At 33.5% G+C, this 18,085-nt stretch overlaps 1 protein-coding gene across 2 annotated transcripts in view; it reads left to right on the top strand.

Annotated features, from left to right (window-relative positions):
* ANO2 (anoctamin 2) overlaps positions 1-18,085 on the top strand; it is a 531,090-nt gene that overhangs the window by 277,542 nt on the left and 235,463 nt on the right. For both annotated transcript variants that reach the window (XM_074269016.1, XM_074269017.1), the window contains one exon: positions 12,641-12,775. In XM_074269016.1, coding sequence (XP_074125117.1) covers positions 12,641-12,775 — 135 coding nt within the window. The remainder of the gene's footprint in view (positions 1-12,640; positions 12,776-18,085) is intronic.

The raw sequence follows: 18,085 nt of genomic DNA, 5'->3' as shown, positions 1-18,085 counted from the left end.
AGTGACTCTGACATAGGATAAGTTGATAATGTGGAAACAGGAGAGGGGACCTTTACTGGAAAGAAGAAAATGATAAGAATCTCTTTGCTGAGTGAGATCTCTATCTGTTACCATCATTGAACATTCAGATGTCTATAATTGATTAGATGAATGACCTTTAGGTTTCAAATTGTAGATATTGAATCCTATAGTTAAAAAGACCTTGAACTGATCATTTTATTCATTCCTCTGCCTCCAGGAAAGAGTATGCACAGATCTATCTAATGGAGGCAGAGAAACAAGAGCTTTTCTACTTTTAAATATCTCCTCAAAAAGCCAGTTTATAACTTTCTTGGCTGTGTAGTCTGACGCCTAAAACTAATGTAAGATCAAAGCATTTTGAGTTGGAAGGGATTATAGGAAGCATCCAGCACAAATACCTCATTCTACTGGTACTTAAGAGAGGAAAAGTGATTTGCATGGGATCCCATAGATAGCACTAAGAGATCTCAAGTTCTCTAATTCTCAGAGGTTATTGCTTTTTTGTTGTGGATTCCTAGTGCAATTTTTACTACTCAAAATTGTATTTACCAAGTATCTGAGTATGTACAAAATGAAAATGCTAGACAGACATCTGTTATTTAAGAAACTTATTCTAATAGAACTATATCATCTTTGCTTTCCTAAAATATTGTCTTCTTTTCTCAAAGAAGATAAAATTTGGATCTATCTTTTCATTTCATCTAATATTCTCTTATTTCATTTTGACAAACATTTAATAGGTGTCTTATGTAAAGAATGCTTTGTTGTAAAAGCTGTGGAATGAATATTAGATGAAGCATAACCTCTTCCTTTAATTCAAGTTCTATCTCTTTTAATGTCTACACAAAGTCCATCTTTTTTCTTTTCTTCCCTGACTGCTAGTCTAAGCAAAAATGATTTCTTTCTTCCCTGATTAGCTTTAAAATATTTTTGTTAATGAATGTTTTAATGATGGCTTTTGTCCTTATATACATTTTTTCATACTTCCCTCTCCACCTCAATTGAACCATATAACAAAGGAAGCAATCAAATTATCTGCTGCAGAGACAATGTCTAACAAATGGGAGGGGGCTCTCTGCTATCAATGATGAGGTGTATTTAATTTTCTGTTCTTCTTTAGGATCCTAGTTTTTTTTTCAATATTATTTAAGTTATCACTCTATATACACACTTTTAAAATTCTGCTTATTTTTGCTCCACATCATTTAAATTTTACCACATTTCTCTTATGTTTTATAATTTCAAGCTGCACAATTATAATATTCCATTATAATTATATGTCGTACTTTTTTTAGCCATTCCACAATTGGACCCACTTGATATCTAGGTTTTTGCTACTATGAATATTTTGTTGTATAATCAATTTTTGTTTCTGTCTCTGCCTTCCTTGAGGTATTTGCTCAGAAGTGAGATTACTAGATTAGAGAGTATGGGCAATTTACTAACTTTTCTTGCCTAATTCTAAAGTGGAATCCAGAATGGTTGACACATTTTCCACTCCTCTCATTTGTCATGCATCACATCTTCTGTTATTTTTTAAAATGTATGTCTTGCTTTCTAAAGAGTGCTCTCAAAGAGCAGGAAATCACCTTAAATTTCTTTAGATTGCTTCCCCTCTTCCTTTTTTCCTTCCTTCTGTGAGTCCTTCTTTGTTTCCTTTCTTCCCTTCTTCTCTCTCTTCTTTTTCTGTGTCTTCTTCCCTCTTCCTCTCCTTCTTCTTTGAACAGGTATTTGTTGATATGGAAATATTTTAAAAGGTTGCACGTATTTAAACTATATCAGATTGCTTGCTGTCTTGGGGATGGGGGAGGTAAGGGAGGAAGTAGAAAAATTTGGAACACAAAACTTTTACAAAAATGAAAACCATCTTTACATGTATTAAAAAAAAATTACTGTTGGGCAACAAACAACAAAAATACAGCAGAGTAGTATACTAAGTGCTTCTACTTGTGTGGATCCCCAATAAATGGTCATTGATTGATAATCATTATAAACAGTTTAATCCAGGAAGCATTTATTGAATGCCTTCTGTGTACTAGGCCTTTTACTGAGCACCTATGACTGCATTACGACTGGACATTCTTCTTGAAGTCCAACTGATTAATTTTTCTCACTCCACTGGAAACCATCATGGCCTACTTAAGATGAGGACTCATCTTCCTTTTAAAAATAATTCCCAAAGACTCAAGTGGAGTGATTTTTGCAATTAGCCTATAGATTTTAAGAGAATGCTACCAGAGCTTGCCTATTCAATTGAATGCTAAGATGTCTGGCAGCTATTTTTCTCTAGTCTTCTCAGAAAAACCATATAGTTTCTTGTACCTTTTTATTATCACTTCCCTGGCTGTGTATACCAATAACAGGGCTGGGTGCTGCTACTTATCAGATGTGTTAAGCATCTCCCGTTATTTCCCAGAATTTTATAAGTTTGTTCAAAACTGAACCACACATTTTGGTCTCCAGACTTTGTGTTTCCGCTTCTTAATTTTGAAAGCCTTGTGTTTTTTTTTTTTTTTTTTTTTTCTGTGGATGAGGGAAGGGCGCAGGCAGGAATTTAGTCCATATGTTTCTAATGTTTTGGGGCTGAAATCATAAGAAACTGTTGCTGGGAAAGAGCTGCTGGATGTTCTAGAAGCCACTTTACAAGCTACACCTCCACTCTGACCCTCCCACCAGCTTTTTTTAACTCCATCAAAGCAGTATCTCACTTTTTACTGGTTTGTGCATGCTTCCCCTGCTCTTCCCACCTCTTATTTTTATTGCTTTTGTACCCTACTTCTCAAAACTCTTCTCACCTGTTAGAATAGTTATACAAAGCATAAAGGGAGGAAAATTCTTATTTGCCTATGAGAACTGAAAGATAAATTTTCCCACTCTAAATTTGAGAGCCTCACCCAGAAATCATTCCTATTGTTTATCTGAAATGTCAAGTTCTTTCATTAGGATTTCATGCTTTCAGCTAAAGATTGCCTGACTTCCAGTGGCCTAACTTTGGCCAAATGTTAAACTCATTTGAGAGTCCATTTTCTATTTTTTAAAAGAAATCCTAATTTTTTTGTTTCTCATGAATTGTGTTCTACATACAATAAATTGCATATCCTGTTTTCAAAAAAGGAGCTGGCGAAAGATCCTGAAGACCTATTCTAAAGTGATTTTCAGAAACTAGATTAGTTACTTTGGTGCTTACCAAATGTTAGAGAAATTTTCTTTAACACTTCAGAGTAGTTTACTAAGTCCCAATGTACTTAGTCCCTAAGACATAAGTTGGGGGTTTAAAATGCATTCTTCACTCAGGACTTAGAGAAAGAAAAAGGAGATAAAAATAAAGACAAAAAAAAAATCTCACAAGTTGGAAGACAAGGGACTTAACAGAACATCTAGTCCAATCCATAGACAACTTTTTTATAAATAAATAACCATCCAATCTTTCTTCCAAGTGTTCTAGTAAGAAAAACCCTATTAATTTGTATAGTAGCCCTTTTCACTTTTGTATAGTTCTAACTTTTAAAAAAGTTTATGAAGTCTAAATTTGCCTTTCTGAATTTTTGTCACTTGCTCTCTAGACCTTGTCTAGATTTGTGGTAACTGCTTCCCCCTTTCTGCATTAACTAACTTTTTCCTTCACTAATTAAATGGCTTATAATACCTACAAATTGCTGAAATGGTAGCTGATTCTCATGTTCCCAGCCTTCACTTGATCTCTGCAATCCTGTGTACTTCTTTGCAAGTTTTGGTTTCAGGAGATTGTGATATTGCAGAACTGCAAGTAAATAAGCAGTACTGTCACTTTTGTGGGAAGCTTCTATAACGTGCAACTGTTGTGAGAGCAGTTGGATAGAATAGGAACAATTGATTGCAATTGGGAAGGGGAGTGTCAGAAAGGTTGCTTATATAAAGGGAGTTGAGAGTTCTAGCACATGTATATGCTTATGATGAATGTATTTTAATGTAAGAGCAAACAACATGGAAAGATTGCAGTTCATGCCACCATGACATTTGTGTTGGGTTCCCTTCCCTTGTGTGATCATTCTGGTATATAGTGCAGGGTTGTTGACTTGGGAATGTCTCTGGAGTTTAGCTCCTATCCCTCACATAATATTTGCCAATAAAGAATAAGCAAGAAATGACAAGGGCTGCAAGTTCAGTCTGTCTAGTGTAGCATACTTGAATCAAGGGAATAGTTGAACTTGCTTCAAGTTCAATTCCAATGCAAACCTAGGCGTGAGGTTGGGGAAAGGGACATAAAACATAACACTTAGCCTCTTGCCTGCTGGAACTATGACAATTATCAGATGCTTGGCTGCCTTTCTGAACTCTTAATCCTTTCTAACAAGCCTTCTCTTGTTGATGTCTATGTCTTGATGTCAGAACTCTTCAGTCCATTCTATTAGATATTAAGTTCCTTCTGTGTGTAAGAGGTTATTCTAGATCTTGGAGATACAAAGACAAAAATGAAATAGTCTCTGCCTTCAAGAAGCTTAATTTTTTCATTAAGGCAAGGCTTCCTGAAGGAGAATACTGTTCCTCATCCAGCACTCCCTTTTGCACCAGATACTGATGACATCCTTCTAAATATTCCCTTACATTTATTTTGCATAAGATTTTACTTTTTACATATATACTCATACATGTGTGTATATACATACATACATACACATACATATATATAAAACCTATACATATATACATACACACTCATATGTTATCTTACCAATAGAATGTAAGCCCCTAGGAGACAAGGACTATTTCAATTTTCCCTAGAGCCATAGCACATGTAGCAATGTGAATATTTTATAAATGCTTGAGGATTTCATATAAAATTTTGCTGCAAAGCTATAAAGTCTTAAAGATTCATTCTTAATTTTCCTTCATGGAGCTTCTGATCAGTTTGCATCCCACTTTCTGATGGCTCTCTTAGCTCTTATTTCTAGGACTCCAACTTAGTTTTCTAAATCTTCATTTTTCCTTTAATTATTACGGATCAGGCCCAAGACAGGCCAATCTAATATTTCACATTCTGGGTTAGAATGCAGTGAGGCACCCATAGACCATAAAGTATAAAATTCAAGTTAAGAATAAATTTAAAAGGAAAAATTATTAATAAATTAAAATAAAATGCTTTTCCCTTCTACCTCAGAAATTAGTGCAGCAGTTGGTAGTACTCAGGAAATCATCTGATTGTTCACTATAACCTTTGGAACATTGTATCTATATAGAAAGCTTTTTGTTAGCACTCAGTCAGGAAGTCATCTGATTTTTCCCTAAAACCTCTGGAACACTGTTATCTATATAGAAAGGTCTTTGTATATCACTGGAACTCCATATCTCCAAGCTTCTGGAGATGACTTTCAAAAGGGGAAAGAACATGGATAATGATTCAGTAACATAAAGAGCAGTTAGATAGGTAGAAGAACCAAGAAAGAGAATAGTGATATGAAAATCTAGAAAGAAAGGAGTATCCAGGAGAAGAAAGTGGCCAATGCTTTACAATTCTACAGGAGGGGGTGTTAAAAAAAAAAAAAAAAGATCAATATTGAGAAGAAGCCATCAAATTTGTCATCGAAGAGCTCACTTGTAAGTTTAACTTTTTAATTTATTATTTATTTATTTTGAACATTCTTTTTTAAATTTCCAGTTCCAAATTTCCTCTCTCCCTTCAGCCCCTCTTCCTTTAGTGAGAACAGCAGTATAATATCAATTACATATGTGAAGTCATATAACATATATTTCCATATTACACATGATTTAAAAAAACAAGAAAAAAGTATATTTATGATTTGCACTCAAAGTTTAGTAGTTTTCTCTCTGGAGGTGGATAGCTTTTTCATCATCATACTTTGGAATTCTCTTGGATCACTGTCTTGATTAGAGGAGCTAAGTCTTTCACAGTTGTGTTTTGTAGGAAGAATTTTTAAATTGAGTGATAAGGTAAAAAGACAGATTGGAAAGAATTGAGAAGTTAATAAGAGAGGAAGTAGAGGCAAGGACAGTAGATAACTTTTATGAATTTGGCTATGATATAGAGAAGAAATATATAAGAATATGGTTTAATGGTATGTTCAAATAAAGATTTTTAAGAATGGGGAAGAAGCAGTCATATTTGTGTGCAGCATGAGTGGAACTAGAAGGGAGGAATAGTTTGGAGATGAGACAGGCCATGATTATGGAAGCAGTCTGTTGGAAATTATGGGATTAGTGCTACAAATAGGAGTTGGTTTTGATTGGGAGATAGGTGATTTAATCAGAGAGTGGAGAAAAGGAAGAAAAAAATCAAAGATTATTTCAATGGCTTTGATGATATAGTATAGGGAACAAGAGGAGTTCAAGATGAACGACTTTTATTTTTTTAATGAAGTGTGTATATGTGTGAGGGAGTTCTTGAGGGAATTCAGGGAGAAGATGATTTGAAATGAGAGACAAAAAAGGTTTAGAATTGCCAGGAAGTATGATAGAAAATCAATAAGGGAAGAATAAAATGATTGGTTTATGGTATTGATGACTCAGTTGGAATTAGATAACAAATGTGACTCAGATATTTCATTTGTTTGACTTAACCCTGCAGTATTTGGCTGCAAGTGAGTAGGAATGGAGGAAACTGATTTTAGGAATAATTGAAGGTTTCAGTGTGGCAAATTAGGAAAAGGGATAGGGCAAGCAGGAGTCTGGGGAAAGAAATTCAACAGTAAAGGCCTTCAAATGTTGAACTGATTAACCATATAATCAAGACTGGGAAGAGAAAAGTGAGCCAGAGTAGGGCTGATGGCTTGAGAGACTACTCTGAAGGGTGGAGGGACTAGAGGTCACATTTCGAATAAAAAAATAAGATTAGGAGAAGTGAAGTATAGAATTGATGGCATGATTGTTGTAGATATCTTCACAGATCTTTTCCGTTTTTCTTTTGCTTTTATTCCCATTCCAATTTTATTCTTAGATATTCACAGAATGATCTGGTTTAACTGGGTTGCTTGCCAAGCTTTCTATAAACTTGTTTTTCTCTTTATTGTTTCTCACTGTTTTATGAGGTGATATTACTCGTGATATTCCCTAACCTCCTCTATAAGATTCTGCAAATGAATTTATATTCAAAACTGGTGTTGTCCTTGGATGCCATATCTTTTTCATTGGCAAGGAGTTCAAATGTTTGCTGGCCTTGCTAGTGGATTGGAGTTTAGATTTGAATTATAGAGTGCTGGAAATGATTAAATGAAAGTAATTTACAATTATAAGGCTAGAGGCACTTATTGAAGGATCACAGGCTTGAAATCTAAAAGGGACCTTGAAAGCCCTATAGTCCAACTTTATCATTTTATAGATGAGGAAATTATGATGCAAAAAAATGAGGTACCCTGCCCAAGGTTATACAGGCAGTAGGTAGCAGAGATAATATTTGGACTTATTCTCTCTGGCTCTAAACCTAGGTCTTTTCCTACTATATCACAGTGTCTGCCTATGCACAGCATCAGGTAGAAACCATCAGTTGATTGTCTGATCCATTACCTCTGAAGTAACAGACCCATTTAATATAATCAGCTTCAAGCCTTATAACTTCCTGTACTATCAGGTATGCTACAGACTCCAGTAATGAAAAATGTATATCCTACTCTTGATCTAGCTTATACTTATTGTAAAAATTATTACAATATTTTTTCCCTACTGAAGTCAGTGTAGTTGTAGTGTTTCCAAAAGATAGAATAAAATAGACTTCACGATGTTGTATGAACACTTTGCCATCTCACAAAGTAATATTTCCTTCTGCTTTGGCATTCTAGGCTATCACTAAGGAATAATAACAAAATAAATTATTTGGGGCAATAACATATGCCTGTGGCCACAAATGACCAAAGCAACTCATGCACCTGATTCCAGAATTCTAAATATCCTCTCTCCTCCTAGTATTATATCATTATTTGCCCTGTGTTAAGCATCTGCTGGACATGTCACTGTGGCCCTCTTTTCCTTTCTGTAGCTCAACCCTGGAATGACTAGGACAAAGCCTCTACTCACAAATTTTTCCAGTTTCCTCCCTCTAGCCATCGGGCTTGCTCCTATGGAGCAAGTAGTTATTTTCTATCAAGTTCTAGGACATTCTTGAATGAACTCCATGATTTTAATGTTTGACTCAACATTTCTTTCTTCCTCATATCCTGTCCTCATATTAGAAGATTCTAATGAACATACTTTTTTTTTCATTTTTTCCCAACATATTTATTGATATTCTATCAAATACCATAATTTATAATTCCTCAGTTTACTCAGGATCATGACAATGAGCCATAGTTTTTTAGAATCTCAGTCTCAATCATCCAATAGCCAAGTGCTTAAGAGTATACTCTGTACCAGATGCTGCCTGATGCTGAAGGCTCAAGTTCAAAGACTGAAACAGCTTCTATTCACAATGAGATTAGGTCTTCCAACTACTCATTCACATTTACCAAATTATTCAGTTTTCCTTAGATCTCTTTTCTACCTTCCCTTCTCTCCACTTACATAGTCAATATCCTAGAACAGAAACCTGTCACCTATACACAAAAACCCTTTAAAAAATCTCTTTGCCCCAAGTCTCTTCACACTTAGCAAACCAGTTGATTTTTCTATAGGGAAGATCATACAGTATCACCCTTTCATGAAATAAACTTCATTGGCTTCCTGTTAACTTAGGATCAAGTAAAAATTCCTGATTGGCATTTAAAGCCCTTCTCAACCTGGATCCTTTATACTTTTTCTATTTTCTTGTATTTTATTTACATAAATAAGCAATATTGTTCAATTTTTTTTAGTAGTGCCCAACTTTTCGTAACACTATTTGAGGTTTTCTTGGCATATATACTGGAATAGTTTGCCATGTCCTTCCTTCAGCTCATTTTACAGATGAAGAGACTGAGGCAAACAGGGTGAAGTGATTTACCCAGAGTTACACAGCTAATAAGTTTCTGAATCCAGATTTGAGCTTGAGTACACAGTATTGTGTGTACTAATGCTCTGAGCTGTCCTAAATGAGTAGTCTCACCTCACTATTCTACAAACCAGCTTCACAAAGCAACTTGCTATTTCTCACAGATAATGCTCCATCTTCTAACTCTGTCTTAGCATAGGCTAGAATGTACTTGAGTACAAGGCAAGAATGTTTGCGACAGCCTTTTTGTAGTGGCAAGGAACTAGAAACTGAGTGGATGCCCATCAGTGGGAGAATGGCTGAATAAATTATGGTATATGAATGTTATAGAATATTATTGTTCTGTAAGAAACAATCAGCAGGATGGTTTTAGAGAAGCCTGGAGAGACTTACATGAACTTTTAGTAAGTGAAATGAGCAGAACTTGTAAGGGTGAATGTTGAAAATTATCCATGTATATATTTTGAAAATAAAAAGCTTTAATAAAAAGATTACTGAAGTAGTTTGCCATTTCCTCCTCCAGCTCATATTACAGTTAAATAAACTGAGGCAAACACAGTATAAACTGGGGTTAAGTGATCTGCCTAGAGTCACACTAAGTATCTACTAAGGCTACTAAGTGTCTCAGATCAGTTTTGAACTCAGATGCATGAATCTTTCTAACTCTAATCCTGGCACTCTATTGCCTGTACCATTCAGTTTTCTAATTTCCAATCTATTAATCTTCTTACTCTGCTGTTGTCCTTAATTGAAGAAAATCTTTGGGTATGTTTGTTATCAATTGAAATTGTCCTAGAATTATAAAGTATTATCTTTAAAGCACTAAATAATTTCATCCAACTGTTTGTGACAGGCTTTCTAAAAACCAATGAGAAAAAAGAAAAAAAATCATAAAAAATTAGAAAATTACATTTGTCATTTAAATTTTGATATCTAGAACGATATTAGGAAAAATCAACTTTTTTTACTCATACAGTATTTATGTTTCCTATACACACAGACAATTATGATCACATTTTTCCTAATCAAGTTACTTAATAGGTAGGAAGGCTGAAGGGGCCAGAGACATTAAATCATTTATTAAAGGCAATATAGTTAATCAGTCAGTTGTGATGCAAGGACTAGAGTATTACTTTCCATACTGGTATCCTTTCCACTACACCATGTTGACTCACACGATTATTAAATTTATGGCCAATTTACAAACACTAAGAAAGGCAAATGATGCTAGATCAGGGCGTCTACGCTTTTGAAAATACATCATGTTGGACCAATTTAATATCCATCTAGGAGAGAGATTTTGCTTCCTTTCCTTGGCTTCTTATGAAGTTTGGTATTTGCAAACTTCTTTTGAGAGTCAGCCATTTGGATTATTAAATGCCTTGTGAACCTTAAAGTGATATATTAACATAAGTTGTTCCTCCACCAAAGTGCTTTGGGCACCCAGAGTCCAGTAAATTTCAACCTGCTTTTTGTTAAATAGCAGTTATGTTACTTGAGATGCAGTAATAAATCATAATAGACATTAATTTATTTAGCATGGATTGGTTTATCAGATTAGGTTACTCAACACAGAGTAAGACTTTGAGAAAATAAGACACAAGAAAGGTAAGTTCTGATGAAGGATAGGGTTGGGCAGGTTGAATCCTCCAAGAGAGAACCCCAGAGAATATAGCATGCAAACATAACAGTATGTACATCACAATATATTGAAACGCTACTTAGAAAAATGGGGTGAAGATGAAAGTACTATTGATTTTTGACTTGCTTATATTTTTCTTCTTATCCTTAATTCCTCCTCCCCCTATCATTTTACAGCCTTCTACAAGTGTCATTATGTCAGGTAAAGCAAGTAGAGGGAGTTCTGGTTTCCAGAATTGTTGAGACATACTTCAGAATTTTATTATTATATTTCAATAGTTTCTACACAGTGTGAACTATTCAGTTGAAAGCAGCCAGAAGTATTTGGAAATTGTATAACACTATAGGGAATATGAATTTTGGATAATTAAGGATTGATTTGATGTGAATGGATTTTAAGAAAGTCCCACCTATGCCAAATTCATTACCCTGATCTTCAGTTTCTCTCTTCCTATGCTAACTATTGACTTAAATCCACCAATCCTATTTAATTTTACTTTGGAGAAAGGAATTGGGTAGGAATAAGGAGAAAGAAGCTCATAAGCTCATACTGAACTAATTGATTATTGAGTCTTTGTTTTATGTGGTATATTGTGAATCAATGATTTAAGTGCTGAGTATCCATTCTATTTAGGCTCTTGGACACTGCTATTTCTTTTTTCTTCTTTTTTTATCTTCCTGCTATTTTATCTTTTCTTTTCTTTTCTTTTCTTCTTTTCTCCTCTCTTTCTCAGTTTTATCATTTTCTCCTTTTCGTCTTCATTCGTTAAGTAGTAATCCTAACACACCTATTTTTATTATATCATTTCCTTGATTAAGACCTTTCATTGTATACTGGACCAAATCACAGATCATCAGATTAGCATAAAAGGACTCTTAAGTCTGTCTCCAATGATGTTTAAACCTGATTTCATACTATCACCCTTCATGTAGTTTAGAAACCATTCAAAATTGGAGTATTCTCCTCCCCAAATTTCCAATTCTCTATCACCACTATGCTTTTGGTGCAATAGTTTTGTATGTTTCAAATGCTTTCTCCTACATCTATACCACTTACAGATTTAATCATTTAAAACATAGGTTATGGCTTTTTATGCCACCTCTTCCAGAAAGCTTTTTATGAACTGCTTAGCCAGAAGTGATCTGATCTTATTTTTAGTGTTTAATAAGTGTTTTCAAAATAATGAATAAAATAAGTCACCTCTCCCTCCTTTGAATTTTCAAAATGTTTTCAAACAAACTCCTTTGTGGACTTTTACCATATTCTAATTTGGATTATAAAGGAAGCTAGGTGATTCAGTGGATAGAATGTTGGATCTAAATTCTGGAAAATCTGACTTCAAAATGGGCCTCAAGCACTTAATTGCTGTATAACCTTGGACAAGTCCCTTAAACCTGTTTGCCTGTTTACTGAAGAAAGAAATGGCAAACCACTCCAATATCTTTGCTAAGAAAATGCTATGAACCAGTATGACATTTTATGGTCTACAGAGTCACAAAGAGTTGGATATAACTGAAGGACTGAACAACATTATAATTATTTATGTACATATCTAATTGCTCCTTTTAAACTAAAAATCCTTTGATAGGTAAGGACTATATGTTCCTTTTTTCTATCTTTCATCCCCCACCAAACAAACAAACAAACAAAAACCCATCCACATTATACACCCCACATACATAAAGAAGGAAGGTTTTTTTCCTTCAATATTCTGTCCTCTTTAGAACATATTTAGAATATTATGTTCATTTCTAAGGAAAAACATTGATTGAACTAAAAAAAGGTCCGAAGTAGAACAATCATATTGGTAAAGAGCCATTAGTCCGTTACATACAAGTATTAGCTGAAAAAATGGGAAGGTTTTAAGCCTGGAGAAGAATTAGTGCCAATAGGAATAACTTTTTAAGTATTTAAATGGAGTTCATTTGGGAAAAAAAAATTAAATTTGTTTTGCTTGGCATATCTAGGAATAAGAAGCAAAATTTTAAAACAGGCAGATTTAGATTTGTTTATTCCTATTGATATATATCCAGAAATAAACAAATTATTAGAACTTTAATATATGTCTCTCTTCTTTTTTTTAGGAAGTATTTTGGAGAAAAAATTGGCCTGTATTTTGCTTGGTTGGGTTTATATACCTCATTCCTCATTCCATCTTCAGTAATTGGGGTGATAGTCTTCCTCTATGGCTGTGCAACAATAGAAGATGATATTCCTAGGTAAGTGTTCTTAAGAGATTGAATCAGTTGTCAAATGTCACCAAATTATTTTCCCTTTATTATAATACACATTTTTGTAGCACCTGAAGTTTATAAAGCATTATTTTTATGCAACTTTGTAAAGTTGGTAATAAAAGATCCTTATTCCCTATAAGTTTATGGAGTCAAGCTGGAATAAAGTATATGCTGATCATTAAGAGCCATTTTGGTAAATTTTAATAGCAACAGAATGAGTGAGTAACTAATTAAAAACTTCTTGTGTGCCCAAATTTTGCTATTAAAATTGTGTCAAATACATCCAAAGTGATTAAGACAGAATTATTGGAGACTGACAAATGCATTTTGGTATTGTTCAGTATATGAAATTTAGTGAATACAAAATTGGGGATCTGAAAGGGCAAAATTACTTGCCCAAAGATACCTATGAGTATTAAAAATTGAAATTTGAACCCATATTTCCTCTTATTCTAAACTCAGCACTTTTTGTTGTTATCCTATACATATTCATCCCAGTTGTATTTTGTTCTATCTTTGGTGACTAGAGACACTGACATTTCAGCAAAAGCTTATGTCTGGGACAGGTTCTCCTCTATGAAGTCAAATCTGTCCTCAACCTCTTTGATGTTTGATATGCTTTATCTTGCATTAGTTAAATTTGGATTTGTATTTTTTTCTGATGAGATATAGAGACCTGATTATCTCCTTAAATGGAGATACTGTAGTGTCTTCTGACAGTAATTTCAAAATCATCTCATGGATTAGGTAAGTTTTGAAGGTTAATTTCATCCATTTCATTTTGATTTTTTATTAGTTTTAGTATCAAAGGACGACTTATTTTGTTCACAAATTTGGAAGGTAAATCCATTTTAGAACCAGAAACTGCTTCATGTTCTGATGACATGAGCCACCTTGAGGAAGTTTAAGACTGAATTGCTACCAGTATAATAGTTTAGTTGGGAAGAAAAGAAATTAACATATATAAAAGTAAATAACAGTAAGAGGTTTAATCAATAATTAAAAGAAATAATAGAAATAAATGTTATTACATAATTAATTACATGATCAGTTAAGGATTCATGAAGATAATTGGAACTGAATGATAAGTCAGATTTGGGGAGGGACAGTGTTTTGTAGAATGATGTGAAAAAAGGACAGAGAAAAGAAATTTGTATTTATTTGAGGAAAATTGAGAAAATTAAACTGCAAAGGAGAATTCACATGGGAGTTTAATTATGGGTAAGATTAAAAAAATTTTCATCTGTAAAATGATAGTGTCATGGAATAAAAGAACTTAATCTTTTAGAAAGGCAAGATTGCTCAAAGTTTGATTAAAAGATAACTGGGTTTTATCACTTCTTAGATAACGATTCCCAAGCATTAAAAGATTGAAATGGCAACAAAGAAGGACTATTTTGTCTCTGATAATTGGTAATCATAAAGGTAAATCAATACCTACCCCTAAGCAAGCTATACATGGTATATTACCTTATAGTGTTTTCTAACACAGGATATCTTGCCTTTTCACTCAAAATATTTCTTATAGTGATAAATAATTGGTTTATTCTGGCTTATTGAATAGACCTTGGTAAAATTTTGAATAGGTATAAGACTAAGTAAATTGAATAGGATCTATATTTTGGACTGAGAAAAGTCTAAGTAATTCAGTCAGAATGATCTAATCCAGACATTACAGAAAAGTATAGATCCTAAACATAGAAATATTTTTGTTCACTGATTAATATATATGGTTTTATTCTATAACACTATATTTTTACAGATGAAAAAAATTTAATCTTATCAATCGCTAAACTCCCATATGAATTTTCCTTTGCAGCTTAATTTACTCAATTTTCCTCAAATAAAAATCCTAATTTCTTTGTTCAAACTATTCTTTGCATTGTAGATATCTTCTCAACTAAGATTAATGTGTCTGATGAGCAGCTATTCTGAACTTGTTAGTGAAGCTATAAAATATGGGAGAGGCCATTTCTTTAAGAGGTTTTTCCTGTGCTTTATAGGATCAAAATGTCATATATACATCAGCAAATAAAGGTTAGAATATTTGTTGGCTTCTCTACAAAATCTGAATTGAAACATCCAATTACAAAATATAATTAATAAGTGAGGGGATAAATTTAAGCTTATCTAAGAATCACTTCCATCTTGGACAAAGGATTACAAAATTTACAGGAAGAGGGATGAGAATGAGTTTATTTCAAGCCACAGGCAGTCGTAAAAGGAAAGTAGATAAGGTGACTTTGAAAGTATGTTCAGTTATCCCTTCCACATTGCAGGATTAGGTTTGTGGCATCCCCACAATCTAAAATATCTGCAAAATTTTTTCGGTCCTTCCTTCATACCTAAGAAGAAATATGATTTTTTTTTCTTTTATGGGATATTGAGTTGATATTCTATAATACTATACATGTATTTTATTAACTTCTGAGTTTCTAAATTTTTTCTGTAGTGTTTGTTGGCCATCATATGTCATCGTACAAAATTCCCTCCAAAGTCCCATTTAATTAATTATGCCCATTCACTATACAGTGAAAACATGATGGAGAAAATCTTGATATGGAAGTGATAACTGGATAGCTTGAATAATCTCTAAGGTCTTGAACATCTCTCAGATTTCATAATTAAACCCACCTGCTCTGGATAGGTGACTCAGGCTAGCTGAAGAAAAGAATGGACAAAAGCTGCTTTGTTATTTTACTTCACGTCTTTCTTGGCCTTTGTATAATTTTTTAAAAATCAGACATACACCATTTCATTAACATAAAGGGGGAAATGCCATTTAGTTGTCTGTGGGTATGATATCCAGAACAAGGGAAATGATAGTACCACTATAATATGTTGTGGTCAAATTACATCTGGAGTGTTTGGTGGAGTTCTAATTACCATTTTTAAGGAAAGACAATGTGAAAACACATCTAGAAGATTAGAACCAACATAGTGAAGAGGCTTGAATCCATTCTATATAAGGAAGTTTTGAAGAAATAGGTAATGCTTAGCCTAGAAAAAAAATGGAAATAGATAGATAACTATTTTTAAGTATATAAAAGTTTGAAATATAAAACAATGATTATATTTATGGTATTTAGCCCCATAGTGCAGAGCTAGTACCAGTAAGTGGAAACTAAAGGAAAGGACATTACTACTCAGTATATGAGAATGTATCCTGTTTGTTCCAAAAATGTAAATAAGCTGTCTTTCCATTCATGAGAGCAGAAGAGGAGCTAGGATCTTTCTATGTCTCCTCAAAGAAAAAAAACAAAGTGCCAAAAATAAGGAAAATGTTTAAAAAACACAATAAAATCAATCAAAATGGAAAATAAACAAAATTGAGTATGAATAAATTTTAAAAATACTTTGGAAAAACTGGAAAAAAAAAACCCAACCCAAACCTGAAGGACTTAAAGCAATTCAGATAGAAAAATAAGTAACACACGACCTACTGAATTACTTCTTTATCCAAAAGATTTGAATTTGTTCCCTTGTTTAAAGTACCTACCTCCATCAAATATTGGTTCTTTTGAACATAAGCCTTTAATCCAGCCTTTGATTTTGTACAGAAGATTTTGATGGTTCTTTTTTGATAAGGAATATAGACTAAACTTGTGATTTCATTGATACAGGGAAATTTCAGATGAGAAAATTCCTCTACCAATGTAGTTTAGCACCATTTTGTAACAGGGTCCTATAGGTTGTTACTTAGTAAACATTTTATAAATTTTTTTTTCATTTTATAAATCTTGAATGACTATGTACTAATTGTTGTTTACTTGACTAGTATCATACTGTATATAATGTGTTCCGGATGGAACTTCTTGTCTTCAAGGTCAGTGTTCTGTTACTAGGCCAGCTGCCTCATTGATAGTAGCAAATATTCTTTTGTATTGGATTAAATCTTAGTCATGATTTGATTAGGTCAAGCTATTAAATGGGCCTATAAAACAGAATGAAGCTGAGAAGAAGGGGAGCTGAATACCCATTAGAAACAAAAGATCAAAGAGTTAGATCCCTGGGGGTGGAGGTAGGGATATGGAAGTGAAAACTTTTTTCATTTAGTCTTCCTTCTGCCCCAGAGATACCAGTTTGGAGAGAGAGTGATATTCACAGAGTTTTTTGGCTTGAAAGATGGCATATTTGGAGTTGGAGGGAGAATACCCTGGCCAAATGGTAGGAGTTTCTAAACCATAACCTAGTGGAAGAGTGATGAGAAGTCACAGGAGTGTGGAGAGTTCCTGGACCAAGAACTGAATGTGTGCCTTGGTACCGCTCCTATAGTTGATAGGATGGGGTTTGCCTCATTAATAATGTCAAATTTTTGGTTTTGTTTTTTGTTTTTTCTCTTCACTTAGGTTAGTTTAGCTAATAGTTAGCTGGATGGCTCTGTTTGTCTCTGGAATGGAAAGTAGGAGTCATCAGAATCAAGGAAAGTATCTTGATTATTATGGGCTATTGTCATTCTTTGGTATTTCTTTGTATTCTTTCTGTGGGGTAAAATAAAAACTGAGCTAGATCTGGTATTTATTGTTACCATGAGTCGTGCATAAGAGCAGAGGCCCTTTTATCTTCGTTTGTACAGTCCTAGTCATGAGCTATAGTTTTAAGACTCCAGTAGAAATCCTGTGTGAGCAAAACAAGTTAAAAAGAGTGATCTTTGAAGAGCACTGAATATTGAATCCACTTGTTCTTGTAAACTCAGAGCTACAGATGAAAGATCAGTGATGCTTTTAAAAAAATTAAGCAGGAATTAACTGTTAGGAAAATCATATGATAAATAAAAGTCAGAAGAAAATTAAATTATTGGGAAAACCCAAGATAGAATAACAAGGAACTTTAAAAGATCAGGAGGAAATTGTGAAGTACAATAGTATTTGAAATAAAAGACTTTTAAAAATCAACTAACAATGAACAACAGACTTATTAGAACAAAAAACAAGGTTAAAGCAATATATATATATATATATATATATATATATATATATATATACACACACACACACACACACATATATATATATATACACACACACACACACACACACACACACATACACACACACACACACACACACACACACACACACACACACACACACACACACATATATATATATATATATATATATATATATATTGGAAGGAACCCAGGGTCAGAAAAATCACTGAATTATCAAACCGAATGAGAAATTATGCAGAATCAAATGACAGGCCTAAATGATAGTTTCAGATCCAATAATCTCAGGGTTTTGACATTCTATAAATTTTAGGAAAAGAAAAGAACCTGAATGTGATATGCCA

The sequence above is a fragment of the Sminthopsis crassicaudata genome, chromosome 5 (genome assembly GCF_048593235.1).
Source record: "Sminthopsis crassicaudata isolate SCR6 chromosome 5, ASM4859323v1, whole genome shotgun sequence".
NCBI lineage: Eukaryota > Metazoa > Chordata > Mammalia > Dasyuromorphia > Dasyuridae > Sminthopsis > Sminthopsis crassicaudata.
The sequence above is the reverse complement of the archived record's forward strand: the minus strand, read 5'-3'. Positions and strand labels throughout refer to the sequence as shown.